The following is a 15,134-nucleotide window of genomic DNA, read 5'->3' as shown; positions in this document are numbered from 1 at the left end:
GTAGCAGTTAACTTCACTGTAAACCTATCAGCAGTAAAAATGAAGCTGGGCATAGAGGTGTATGCCTTTAATCCCAGTGAAGGAAGATAGATCTCCAAGCCAGCCAGGACTACACAGTGAGACCCTGTCTCAAAGAAACAAAACCAAAACTAAAATAAGACAAAACAAATACAAACAAGTAAAAAACACCATTTCTCCATTCGGAGGGACAAACAACTCTCTACTCTACCACAGCATCCCTATGCTTGCTTCAGTCTGTTCCTTGAATAGCTGCATTAGTTTCCTCTTGGTTTAACAATGACTTTGACAGGCCAGTGAGAGCTGGATGATGGAATCTGACGAAACAACCCCACAAGGGCGTATGACGACCTCCACATGTGTACCCTGGCACATGTGCCAGCCCCTTGCATCATACACTCACACACAAATAATTTCAAACTACCTTTGACAAAGTCCAACATTCCTTCATGATAAAGGCCAGAACCCACTATGTAAATCACTACAGAACACACTATGTAGACCAGGCTGGCCTGAAATTCAGAGACCTGCCTGCCACTGCCCACCAAGTACAGGGATTAAAGACATGCACTACTATGCCTGGCTGGGGACTAGTTTTTCAAAGAGGATGAATATAGCCTCTCTGCTAGTATGAGCAGCAAAGATAATGGAAATGGTGAAAGAAGATTTACGTAATTGGAAGGAATGAAGCAGGAGTCTTGGCCAGTGACTTCTGTGCTTTGTTTTAAAGAATGCATAGAAATGCAGAGACTCAAAGCTTAGGAAGAATGAAAAAGGTGCTGTTGTGGTTTGAGAAATAACATCTGGTAGCCAGTTGGGGGCAGCTTGGGGAGGTCTAAAGGGTACAGCCTTGCTGCAAAAGTATGTCATTAGGAATGGGCTCTGAAATTAAAACTTGCACCATTTCCAGTTTAATCTCTCCATATTGTGCTTGGGGTAAAGGATGTTCCTGCCACTGTGCCTGCTACTTGCTTTATGCTTTCCTGTCACTCATCCCTCTGGAATTGTAAGCACAAAATACCTTCTCTAAGTTGCTTCGGTCATGGAGTTTTATCACAGCAACAGAAAATTAATTTTACAGATACTGAAGCTACTTGGTGAATATGATGATAGTTTTTCCCAAATTCAAATATTTGGGACCTTAGAACACAGGCACAAGCCAAAGGGACAGATTCAGAAAGGAATGGACCAAGGTCCTGGCTCAATATTCAAGAACATCCTCCTAGGCTCCTAAATCCACCTATTTTTAAAAAATATCGTATTGTAGGTATACAAATGAATGCACACCATACACATGCCTCCTGCCAGCCAATATCAGGTGTTGAATCCCCTGGGACTGGACTTACAGACCATTTGTAAGCTGCCATGTGGATGCTGGGAATTGAGTTCAATTCCTCTTCAAGAATAAGTATTCTTAACCACTGAGCCAACTTTCCAGCCCCACCAAAATCCATCCTTATAAACCACAGTCTGTGTATTTATTCTTCTCTTATTTTGCATAAGATGATTGGCAGACTCCAGAAAGACTGGCAGGTGGGTCAACAAATAGGGTAGCTCCCTGACAGATTCCAAGGCAGTTGACAGAGTAGCAGTTGGTAGGCAGGGAGAGGTTCCCAATACAGGAAAGAGCTTCTGCAAGAGGCTAAGGGATTCAGCTGTCACCCCAAGAGCAGCACAATCTAAACGTCAACTGGTTGGTTTAGAAGTAAGTCTTTTAAGCAGAAATTAGATGTTATCTTATCTATAAAACAGTAATAGCTGTGCCCAGTTTTTAAGTTCAATCTAAGGACTGTGTCCATCACAAGCGTGCTCAGTGGAAGTGTTTCTCCTTGTCTCCACCCCTTTGGGCCTTCTTGATCACCTACCCCATTTGACAAGACCATCAGCTGGTCTGCCACTCGCTTCCTGCTGCTGTGCATGAACTGCACCAGTGTCACTGAACACATTAGGAATGATAATGTATGATAATATTCACACAGTACACATATAAATTTTTTTTTCTTTTTTTTCCAGAGACAGTCTCATCACACTGTGGCTCAAAGCTGTCCTGGAGCTACCTAGCCCAGTCTGGCTTCAAACTTGATGCATTCCTTCCTGGGGCTCCTCCTCAGTGTTGGGATTAAAGGATGGGCTACCATGCTTGACAAGACATTTATTTTCTCTTGGGTGTGTATGAACATACTACAGTCATGTGTGGAAGGGGCTACCATGCTTGACAAGATTCTTATAACTGGTTCTCTCCCTTTACTCAAGGCAGGACTACACAAGTACTCTAGTCACTGAGCCACCTCAACAGCTCCAGCAGAGATTCCTAAGTGAAATTCTTATATTTGATTCAGCATGAATAAACACCTATGCTATCATGCTAAGTGAGATAAGCGAGTCACTGAAGGATGAATAGTCTATAATTTCACTTACCAGTAGTCAAATTTGACTACCAAAACGCAAAATGGTGTTTCTCAGAGGCTGGAGGGTGGCAAAGGACATACAATGTTTTACAGGCACAGAGTTTCAGTTTAAGAAGATGAAAATGTTCTAGAGATGGATGGGGTTATGTACTTACTACCACAAAAATGCACACTTAGAAATCATTTAACATGGTCATGCGGTGGTGGCGCACGCCTTTAATCCCAGCACTTGGGAAGCAGTGGCAGGCAGATCTCTATGAGTTTGAGGCCAGCCTGGTCTACAAGAGCTGGTTCCAGGACAGGCTCTAAAGCTACAGAGAAACCTTGTCTCAAAACAACAACAACAACAAATCATTTGACTCCTGTATTTGACAACATGCACACCTTAAACAACAACAACAATAAAAACCCTAATACCTTTATTTACCACAATAAACCTCAAATTGCATGAATGGTTTGGTGTGTGAATACAGGTGGGGCTGGAGAGAGATGATTCAGTACTTAAGACCACTAGTTGCTCTTCCAGAGGATCTGGGTTCAATTCCCAATTGATATCTCACAACTGTCTGTAACTCCAGTTCCAGATATACATACAGTCAAAACACCATTGCACAAAACTAAATAAATTTTTTAAAAAAGAATACAGGTAAGGTTTGCTAGCCATGATGGAGTACATCTTTAATCCCATTACTTGGCAGGCAGATCTCTGTGAGCTTGAGGCCAGCCTAACCTACAAAGAGTTCCAGTCCAGCCAGGACTACAAAAAAAAGAAAAGAAAAAAGAAAAGAAAAGAAAAGAAAAGAAAAGAAAAGAAAAGAAAAGAAAAAGAACTGGAGAGATGGCTCAGTGGTTAACAACACTTGCTACTCTTAAAGGTCCAGGACTCAATTCCCTGAACTCCCATGGCAGCTCACAAACATTTTTAACTCCGGTTCTAGGGAATATACCTAACCTTATGGCCTCCTTGGGCACCAGGAACACATGTGACACATGAATAAATTAAAAATAAATCTCAAGAGAATACATTAAGACAGAATAGAGCAATGGTGCACAACTACAGTCCCTAAATTCAAGATGAGAGGCAGGAAAATGGCTAAGAGTTCAAGGTCAGACTACAATACAATACACAGTAAGATCCTGTGTCAAAAATAAAAAGGGGAAGGGTATAGTTCATCAGCAGAATACTTCCCTAGCAAGAATGAAGACACACACACAGGAGAAACACAATTACTCAAAAATAAAAAAGCTTTGAAGACCGAAAAAATAAGTTTCCCTTCTATAGAACTAATGTATGTTGCCCACCATCACAGGGCTCACTGAATGGAAGGGTTACCACTATACAGTTAGGGAGACAGTTTACCCATGAGTTGCAGATGGAAGAAGTTATGTGCACTATGTCTTCCTAATAAGAAAGAAGGGAATGCTGTGGAGAATTTCATGGTGGAGGTCTACAGAGAGTCTCATATGATACCTACGCTTGTCCAAAAGGCTGAGAAACAATACACTGACTTTTTTCCACTAGGTGTTGGTGAATGAACCCAGGGCATTCTTCTCACTAGGCTGTAGGATGACTAGAAATAGCCAAAAACAATGAGAATTTTTAATGTTACCTGTGCCTTCCATTCTTCATTTAACAAGTATAATTATATCCAAACTAACAGTAATACTCTATGCTGGATAATAGGGGTCATGTAAACATGAAGCCATACTTCATAATTTAGCAAAAAGAGATGAGATCTACACTCATGATTTTAATTTGAAGGGGTTGTTTGGTAACAGAGGAGATGATCTCTGCTGTAGCCTGTAGCAGAGAAGCAGGAAACATATATGATGCAAAGCAATGCCTTGTCTAGGGGAGTCGACAGCCAGGAAGCAGTGCTAAGAGATCAGAAACATAAACAGGCCTCTTGGATGGGGTCAGGTCACTCAACAAGTGCTCTCACGTTCTAATCTTTTTTTTTTTTTTTTTTTGGATTTTCAAGACAGGGTTTCTCCGTAGCTTTTGGTTCCTGTCCTGGAACTAGCTCTTGTAGACCAGACTGGCCTCGAACTCACAGAGATCTGCCTGCCTCTGCCTCCTGAGTGCTGGGATTAAAGGCGTGCGCCACCACCACCCGGCTTTCACGTTCTAATCTTGACTTCTTTTTTACAAGTGTTATGTGTGGGCGTGCAGGGTGGGGGAACGAGTATGAATGAGAATTGGAGCAGGTGTACACATGCAACTGTACGCATATGAAGGTCAGAAGATACCTTTAGATGTAGGAAGGTCCCCACCTTCCACATTGAAACAGTGCCTTTTTGATATTTTATTATTATGTAGGCCAGGTTAGCTCAACTGCACGTCTGAGGAATCGCCTGTCTCTAACTGCCATATCCCAGAAGTGCTGGAACTACAGACAATCCCGCTAATCAGTCATTTATGTGGGCTCAGGGAACTCACACTCAGGTACTACTGCTTGTGTGGCATGCATTTTAACCCAGTGAGCCACCTTCACAGCTCCTAATCCTGACTTCTTGCCCTGCTTTCCTTTCTAGGGGGCTGTAAAATATCTGGCCTTTTTCTGAAAAACAGGAGAACATGATGTTTGCAGTGATAATTTCAATGATTCCTGTGTTATACACAGTAGTAGGGGACAGATCTGCCTACTACATTGGGCGGGCTCTATGGTTTGGCCTCATCTGCCTATACAGCCTAGTAATGAATGTGGTCCAGGTACACTGGATCAACCTCCATGAAGAGTTCAAATGCCATGGAAATATCACCTATCCTTGTTTTGTGGAGTGTTTTGAACAGGTGTTTAGCATTCCTATCATAGAAATGTGGTACTACTTCTACTTCATCTTCATAGCCTTGTTCTTCCTCATGGAATACTTCATGGCTCAGATTCGGCATAATTACACCAAGGTAAAGGTGAAGACCACGCAGCAGTCTGAGAACTCAGGGGAAGTGGAGAAGGGCTCCATGGAGGCAATCAGGAAGCAGAGCCCCTCCCGGAAGATAGACTTCCTGAACTTCCACCAGGAGAAGAAGCTCCTATATCTGTATCTGCTGCACTCCCTCCTGCAGGTCGGCATCCAGACTGTGCTCCTATGCCTGCTCACATTCAAACACCTGCCCATAATGAGACAAGGCAAAACTCACTGCAGCACCAACAGCTGCTCTACCCCAATTCACTGCCTGATCAGGAACTCCCCGGAGAAGAGAATGTCCATCTATGGCCTCATCACCTTGTCTACAGTAAACATCTCCCTCGGGTCAGGCTACTTCATCTACAGCATTCACCATTACCTACTAGAAGCTCGTTCAGCTTCCAAGATTCAAATTTACTGATGTTTCTAAGAGATAGCACACTTCCTAAAGTCCTTTCTCCTCCACATAACGAACTTTATTATGTTCTTCTCCTCCACATAAGGAACTTTATTACGTTCTAAATTTTGTTGTTTCAGGAAGAGCCTCTTCCTTCTGACCTTCTTTGGGTTTGATTTTAAGAAATAAATATTTGCCAACCATGGTGACACATATCTTTAATCACAGCACTGGGAAAACAGAGAAAGGTGGAGTTCAAGGCCAGTCTGGTCTACACGAAGAGTTCCAGGCTAGTTAGGGCTATTTAGTGAGATCCTATCTTAAAAATAAAACGCAAATAGAATATGACTTAAAAAAAAAAAAAAAACATTCACGATTCGTTATTATCTCTAGTGTTAGGCAGGGGTCATTTGACCCTGAGGGGCAAGAACATATCCTCACAATGACCATAAGGCCTTGGTGTACACCAGCTCATTTCCCCGGTGTGGTCACCTGTAAGGTGGCGTCAGCTCCTTTTCCTGAAGCACTGGAAGATAAGTAGTTGTGAAAGCTACCTGCAGGCAGGAGGAAGCCACTTTAAACCTGGGTCTATCACCTCTCCAACCTTCACTCCACAGAAGCCGTCAGATGCCGGCTGCTCAGTGGGGTCAACTTTCCCTGTAGCAAAGCTCAATTGTAGCTGAAAACAAAACTGATTTTTGCTTTCTGAGCAGGTCTCATGGAAGACGAGAATAAGTCCAACAAACAGGGCACTGTGCCAAGTTATGTGTGGTCACACTCTCCTCAGGCCAAGGTTATGCCGCCATCCTCTCCAGTCTGAGAGGAAGAATCTGGATGCCAGCTCCTACTTAGGTACCCACAACCCAAGTGTGATTCTCTGGAAAACGTATCCAGGTGAGGAGTGGACAGGGCAGGGGACAAGACCTCTACTCATTTGTAAACAACGGAACAGATGTCAGGTTCCACTAACAGACAACGGCTGGCTCCACAGGGTGACCAGTATAGACAGGGCTGGAGTGGACACCAGGAGTCAGGAGAGACCACAATGTGGAGAGCGAGGGCAAGAGCAGGAACAAGGAGGTGGCCCTGGGAGCAACTGGGGTATGAGGTGAAGCAGAAAATCGGAGCGTACTACCCTGCCAGCTCCTCCCACAGGCTTGAGGAAGCAGCGGTGTGTTACAGTCTTCATAACAATCTTCCGTAACTAGCGTGCTGTGCTATGGCTGCTTTCCCACAACGACACATCACTGTCAGTGTGAGCCGCTGGTGGACAGAGGTGGCTTTGATAATTTCAGAAAGCAAACACTAGAGGGAGAGCGCAGTAAATGGCAGGAAAGGAGGCTGAACAAGGCCTCAGGATTCACAAGCTCCTCAGCCCCTACAATCAGCTCAGGGCAATCTTCTCAAGGAAGGGCAATCCTTCTCCTTGCCAGCCAGACTAAAACAGAGGAAAAGTGTGAACAAAATCTATGTACAACTATCTGAGACTAGGGGCCAAGCAGCATAACCTAAGACTAAACTGTCTATTTTTACTAAGAAACAAAGTGTGTGAAAGAACCCCTCCTGATTACGGAAGTCCTGTAGACAACAGAAGGATGTCTAAGTGGTACAGCACTTACCTAGCATGTACAAAGCCCTGGGACCGACCCACAAACCTTAAAACCAAACCAAATCAATCAGTCAAATACAAAGTAGGAAATTACTTTTTCTATTTAGAATGTATTAAGTATATTGTAAAAACTCAACTTTAATCAAGGCCCCCATATCGATTCTGTTTCTAACAGTATTGTTTGTTATTATTGTTTGGTTTTGTTTTAAAAAAAAACAAAACAGTTTTTCATTTATTCTTCTGTGTGTGTGTGCATGTACATACTACATGAGACCCGGTCTCACAAACCAAAATTAGATTTAATTTGAAAATAATTTAGATATAATATATATCATATAACATAAATATATAAAACTAGTTTATAAAGAAAATGTACATTTTTAAGACTTTTTGAGATAGGGTCTATGTATTCCTGGCTGGTCTGGAACACACTCTGTAGACCAGGCTGGTCTAGAACTCAGGAGAATTTATTGCCTCTACCTCCAAGTGCTAGGATTAAAGGCATGCGCCATATACCTTAACTATGTTTTTAATTTAGTTTAAATGTGTACTGATATATACATGCACCACAATAATGTTTTTCTATGTTGCTGTTTAATATTTTCTGTTTTGTGCTTTGGGTGGGGTCTCACTATATATAGCCCTGAATGACATGGACCTTATTATGTAAACCAGCCTGTAATGTTTCATAACAGCAAGATTAAGGAAGCACAAGTCTGCAGTCTGAGATACAATCTCCCAGCATATATCACTGAATGGACATAAAGTTCTACTGTAGACATCAACACGCCTGTAACACTGTCTGATGCTGTTCACAAACATGATTGCTGCCATGATGAACTGTGTTAAGTCTTCCCTTTTTCTCTGAGAAGTTATATAAGACACTAAAATCTACTTTCTGTCCTTAGGATTCTACTGATCCCAAGATATGTACTGCAGAAAAACAATTTGAGAAGTTCTACAAAATTTCTTCAAAATATCACTGACAATGTTATAACTAAAACATGGCTGGTTCTGGGGCGGAGGGTTGGCTCGGCAGTTAAGAGTACTTGCTGTTCTTCAAATTACGTGAATTCAGATCCCAGCACCCACATGGAGTCTTACAACATTCTGGTAGCTCCAGACTTGGGGTCCAGCACCTTCTTCTGACCCCAGGAGCTACCAGGCACACAATGTACTCATATACATGCAGGTAAAATACTCATAAAGCACAAAAATAAATTAACCTTTAAAAACAAACATTTATTCTCTCTTAAACAAGACAAAACAGAGTGACTATGATTTTTAAGTGCCAGCAGAAAGGTGTAAATATGAAATCAAGTAGTATCTGAGCTTAATAAGAAACTAAGTTTTGCCAGGCATGGTGATACACATCTTTAATCTCGGCACTAAGGAAGCAGAAGCAAGTAGATATCTGTGAGTTTGAGTCTAGCCTGGTCTACAGAGTGAGTTCCAAGACAGCCAGCACTATACAGAGAAACCCTGTCTTGAAAAACCAAAACAGACCAACAAACAAAAAAGCAATGCTGTTCTTGCAGAGAATCTAGGTTCAAGTCTCAGCACCCTCATGGTGACTCACAACCATATATGCATCTCCAGTTCTAGGGAATCTGGCACCTTCTGGCCTTTATAGGCAACAAGACACACACATGGTACTGACATATGCGGGAAAAACACCATACATAAAATTTTAAAAACATATTTATACTAAGTCAACATCTCTACCTTTCTACTAGAGAAATACATTATATATCACACATATGTATTCTTTTTAAATATCACCCCTCATCTCCATGTTTGCCTTGTTTGCAACCCTTTGAACTTTTAACTTACATTTTTATAATAGGAAGAACAAACAGATGTCTCTAAAATGGGCTCCAAATCTCCTTGGTGGCTGTCATTATTACCTCCCCTTGTATCATCAAGTTGGTGCTTTTTTCTGAGCCTTATATCTGGCTCTGGAGTCCTGGTGCACCCCAATCGGTGTTCTGCTGGCTCGTTCATGGGATACCAAAGCCTTTCTTACAAAGTGATCTTTCTTTCTGTCCCCTCTTCTTGGGAGAATGGATTTTTAAGGGATAGTGAGGTGACCCTAAGGAAAGAAAAGTTATAGACATGAGCACTGAGAAAACACAGGAGCTACATTGTTATATACAATCAAGGAACAGAAAATTCAATCACAAAAAAGAGCAATATTCTTAAAAATTTATACCCACTGCTAATAAAGATTGCCAAAATCTATCAATCAACCAAAGGGATGTGTAATATTTCCACTTAAGTTAATTGTAAAATATGTGGTTGTATGAATTCATGTACATACAATTACTAGAAAGTATTCAAAACCATGCTCCTGGCATAGAAACACATAAATAAGAAATAAGGGTTTAGCAAAAAGACTCACATTTTACTACGCTCTATGTCTTTTTTCAACCCTATCATTTTTTCAACTAAAAGCATGCCTAACTGAAGCTGGGCATGGTAGTGTACACCTTTAATCCCAGCACTCAGAAGACAGAGGCAGGGGAATCTCTGAGCTTGAGGCCAAGTCTACAAAGCAAGCTCTGGGCTAGGCTACATAGAAAGGGCATGTCTCAAAAATAAAGAACCCTAAATGTAAAAAGAATATATGAAAGCTTACAAATTATGTCATGTTTTACATATCCAATTCCATTTAAATACCAGTGTTTGATTTTATTAAATTTGTTTGATTTTATTAAATTTTATTAAATAATGACCAGGACTAATTTTATTTTACAAGTAAGAAAACCAAAACTCCCCACACGGTTTTTATAAAATAAGACAAAATCTCTGAATTTACACAAGTGTATACCAGCAAAATTTTATATTCAACATGTTTCATGTCTGACATTTTTAGTTGCTCTGGTCTCTAACTTGACTACCATGAAAAGCAAGAAACTTGGGACCAGAGCATATCCTTTTTATACCTGCAATCCCAGGAGTGGCCTTAAGTGGTAAAAACTTTCATAAATCATCTTTTTCCTAACTAGTCTGTGATTATTTTATTCCCTAGAAGTTCTAGCCTTTCAAATTCTTCTCATCTAACTCTTCATTCATAGCACACAATGTACTTTAATCAGTTGAATAACAAAATAGATTACTATAGTTAACCCACCTAGAAGGAAAGATTAAGAAAGATAGTATGCACTGAAATGCTGAGACACAACATTCTCTCTGGAAAAGGGAAAAGAGGAACAAAAGAGGTCTAGACTCCATAAAGACAAGGCAAGGCTACATGTAAATGTGTGGCACCTGTATAAGTTAAACTGATGGAGACACATAAACTAAGAACTAGCCAAAGAATGAGTCTCTGTAAAGACTTGAGCCTACAGGACTTCTCTTGTCACTTTCAAAGTTTATGAAGCAAGAAGCACAAGCTAGAAAAAAATTGCTCAGCAGTTAAGAGATTTTACAGGAACCAGGTTCAGTTCCCAGCACCTACATGATGGTGCATGGCAATCTGCAATGCTAGTTCCAGGGGATCTGATGCCTCTTGTGGCATCACAGGTACCACACATGCATGTAGTGCAATATATATACATGTAGGCAAACCACTCATACACATAAATTTTTTTAAAAAAACAAGCCCTGAGTGTAATTCGTACACACGTGTACGTACACACACGTACACACACACACACACAATGTTTTTAACTATCACCAGACTTGAGAATCTATCAATCATAAAAGGAAAGTAGCAAATTAATAATAATGACCTTTTTTTTTTTTTTTTTTTTTTTTTTTCCTTTTTTGGTTTTTCGAGACAGGGTTTCTCTGTGGTTTTGGAGCATGTCCTGGAACTAGCTCTTGTAGACCAGGCTGGTCTCGAACTCACAGAGATCCGCCTGCCTCTGCCTCCCAAGTGCTGGGATTAAAGGCGTGCGCCACCACCGCCCGGCAATAATGACCATTTTTAAGAGAAACAATGCTAATGGTTTATACTTAATTAATTGAGCTATAATTCCAGCTACTAGGAAGAAGGTGAAGGCAAGAGGGTGGAAGGCTAGAGGCCTACTGAACTTGGAAAGACTCTGTATCAAAAGAGAGAGAGAGAGAGAGAGAGAGAGAGAGAGAGAGAGAGAGAGAGAGAGAGAGAGAGAGAGAGGACCGATAGTTTAATGGCAGAGCTTGACTATCATGGCCAAGGTCCTAAATTCAATTCCCAGTTCCAGTTCCAAGTGGGGAAGGGAGGTTCACAGTTTACAAAGCTGTCTCATACCGACCATTTTTATTTCCTGAGAACAAATGGCACTGCTGTCTTTTCTTATACTCTTTCTTCTAATACAGCTAGTTGAAAGACTTGATTATAAGTAATGATGATTAGCTTCCACCTAAGAGATGAACCCTAGACCACCCTATAGACAAGGAGCTAAAATATGAGTAGCCAAGACTACAGCTACATCTTGGTGACTGGGATACAGTTAACTCTCTGCCACAGTACAGTTGCAAGCTGATCATGTATACATGAGTACACAGAGAGCGTAGCAATGGCAAATGGGGGAAGTAACACTGGTCAAGTGACTAACAGTCAAGGTCAAGGTAGAGTGAGCTAGAGATGGACAGAGGAGGTTTGGATCAACTCTAACCTGATGAGCAAGTGGTATAGTCATTTTCTTGGCTGGGTCAGAGGTACAAGCATAATGTATAAGGGTTCAATCCAAGATACCCTGGAGAATTCAGCAACTTCAACAGAGATTACCCCAGCCTTTGTCCAGTTTCCCTATAAAACTCCTAAGCAAAAGAAATTGAAAGGCTTTTCCCCCCTCTCTTGGAACATTCAAAAAGTCCTGTAGACATTGGGAATAGATGGAGGATACTTCTAAATAACAAGGTGATTTACAACCAACTTATACCAACATTAAATGGAGACAAACTGAGAGCATTTCCTCTAAAATCAACAATGAAATAAAGATGCCCACTCTCTCCTCTTTTGTTTGATATAATGCTCAAAGTCTTGGCCATACCAATTAGACAAGAGAAAAACACACATAAAAAGGAAAAAACGTCAAACTATCCATTTGTAGATGACATAATTCTTTACTTTTTAAAAAGATCTATAGATTGCCAGGTGGTGGTGGCGCACGCCTTTAATCCCAGCACTTGAAAGGCAGAGACAGGCGGATCTCCATGAGTTTAACACTCGCCTGGTCTACAGAGCTAGTTCCAGGACAGGAACCAAAAAGCTACAGAGAAACTGTCTCAAAAAACCAAATAAATAAATAAAAACCTTTAAAAAGTGAATTATAGATCTAGAAACCTCTTAGGCCTAATTAATATGCAGAGTAAATGTGCAGAATACACAATCAGTATTTATCCAGGCTGACAAGATGCCTCAGCAAGTAAAGGCATCTGCTGCCAAGACTGATGACCAGAGTTGATATTTAGGATCTACATGGTAGAAAGGAAGAATCAATAATACAAGTTCTACTTTGACCTTCCTACATGTTATAGCATATGTGCTCCACACACACACCAATAGAAAGGTCTCTACACTGAAAACTTCGTGATATCAAAAAGGAAACCAAAAAGATACTAGAGGACAGAGAAATCTTCCTCATTCCTAGATCAGCAGAATTAATACTATGAAGAGATACATTACCAAAATTAATAAATAGATTTAATGTGATACTGATCAAAACTTCAAATGCCATGTCTACAGATTTGGAAAAAAGCAATCCAAGAAGTCACTGGAACCACAAACAGCCAAAGCAATCCGAACGAGTAAGAACACAGCTGTACCTCAAAGTATAGTACAAAGCTACAGTAATAAAAACAGCCTGGTAATGGCATTAAGAACAAACAGAATGATAGAACAGATGATCCAGTAACGAGCTGACAAAGCTATACCTAATTTTTTTTACAGAGAAGGCAAAACCATATATTAGGAAAAAGCTTACTCAGCAAACAGTCTTAGCAAAAGTAGATATCTACCGCAGAAAAATGAAACTAGATTACTATCTTTCATCTTGTACAAAAATCAATTCAAAGCCAGGCGGTGGTGGCACAGGCCTTTAAACCCAGCAATCGGTAGGCAAAGGCAGGAGGATCTCTGTGAGTTCGAGGCCAGCCTGGTCTACAAGAACTAGTTCCAGGACAGGCACCAAAGCTACACTGAGAAACCCTGTCTCGGGGGGAAAATTTCACTTCAAGACCGTAATTTGAAATGTTAAACACTGCAAGTTGTAGAGGAAATCTTAAGGAATACTCTTTAAGACATCTGGATGGGGGAAAACTTTCTGAAAAGAAAATTAACAAACGGCACAGGAATAAGTCCCAGTGTCAATAGTGCTACATTAAATCTAAAATGTATGCAGCAGAGAAAACTATCAGCAGAGTACACAGTCCACAGAATGGAAGAAAATCTGTACTGGCTATGCTTCACACAAGGGGCTAATATTCAGAATTTACTACTTAAATTCCAAGGAAACAAAACTGTCAATCAATAAATAGGCTAATAAACTGAATGGATAGTTTAAAAACCAAAGAAATACAATGGCCCTTATCACTTTTTAAGTGTTTGAATATCCCTAGCCACAAGGAAATATAAATTAAAACTGCACTGAGATACCACGTCAGTACAGTTAGAATGGCTACCATCAAGAGATCTAACAGGCACTGGACAGGATCTGGAAAAACACCCCTACTGGCTACTTGTAGGAGTGCAAATTAATACAGCTGTGAACCAGCTTGGCGGTGCCTTGAAAAGATTAAAAACCTAACTCCATATGACCCAGCCACTTCACTCCTGGACATGCACACATTCAGAGAACTCTATCCAACTACTAGATGTTTGCATTCCCATGTTTACTGCCACTCTATGCACCATAGCAAGGAAATAGAACCGCCCTTGCTGTCCATCAATCTGGTACCTATATAAAGCAGAATACTACCCAGCCCTAAAAGAAAAAGTGAATCAAGACTGGAGAGATGGCTCAGCAGTTAAATGATGTTCTTCCAGAGGACCCAAGCAAGTTTAGTTCCCAGCACCCACATTAAGCGCTGACAGCCTTCTGAAGAAGCTCTAGGGAACTGCTGCTCTCTTCTGAACTCCAGGAACCTGGGCAAACACGTGAATGTACCAACAAAAAGACACACAGACACACACACACACACATATATATAAAATTAAAAATAAATCTTGGGCTGGAAATACAGCTCAATAATAGTGTTTACCTAGAATAACCTTATCTACTTCATGTGTGGAGCCTAAATTCCCATTACTGCAAAAAAAAAAAAAAAATCTTTTTAAAAGTGAAATTACAAACTTTTCAGAAAAATGGATATAGAATGTATGTTAAGCAATGCCATCCAATCTCAGAAAGGAGGAAAAAACATTCTGTCATAGGTGCATCCTAGCCTGTATTATATACATGTATAAAAATACATAAACGTATGTGTTGGTAGAGTATAACATATAAGGAGAAGAGAGAAAGGGTAATAATATGTGATAAAGGAGAGAATGCAGGAAAAGGCACATGAGCTGTCAAAAAGAATATAAAGCTAATTATTTTTCTAGTTTTAGATTTGGCGGTAGAGTGTTATAGAAGATTTAAGTGAATAAAAAAATGTACAATGAAAGAGTAAAGTTCAAAGCAAAGCTCCATAACTTCAGAATGGCTATTCTAATGGTAAACTAGATGTATAGTCTTTGAATCTAGACAAGTGCTTATTTGAATGTTTCTTATTTGTAAGTTCTTCACAATAAGATGATTTGAAAAAAGGAAAAGGCTGGAGATACAGCTCAGTGGTTAAAGCACTAACTGATCTTATAGAA

At 40.4% G+C, this 15,134-nt stretch overlaps 1 protein-coding gene across 4 annotated transcripts in view; it reads right to left on the bottom strand.

The window, feature by feature from the left end:
• The window catches only part of Adipor2 (adiponectin receptor 2), a 63,012-nt gene that overhangs the window by 13,677 nt on the left and 34,201 nt on the right, over window positions 1-15,134 (bottom strand). For all 4 annotated transcript variants that reach the window (XM_057779492.1, XM_057779500.1, XM_057779483.1 and 1 more), the window contains exon 2: window positions 9,176-9,434. In XM_057779492.1, the coding sequence (XP_057635475.1) occupies window positions 9,176-9,346 (171 nt within the window). In that variant the 5' untranslated portion in view covers window positions 9,347-9,434. The remainder of the gene's footprint in view (window positions 1-9,175; window positions 9,435-15,134) is intronic.

This window comes from Chionomys nivalis, chromosome 1 (genome assembly GCF_950005125.1).
Source record: "Chionomys nivalis chromosome 1, mChiNiv1.1, whole genome shotgun sequence".
Taxonomy (NCBI): domain Eukaryota; kingdom Metazoa; phylum Chordata; class Mammalia; order Rodentia; family Cricetidae; genus Chionomys; species Chionomys nivalis.
Note: the sequence above shows the minus strand (reverse complement) of the source record. Positions and strands in the feature narration are given on the sequence as shown.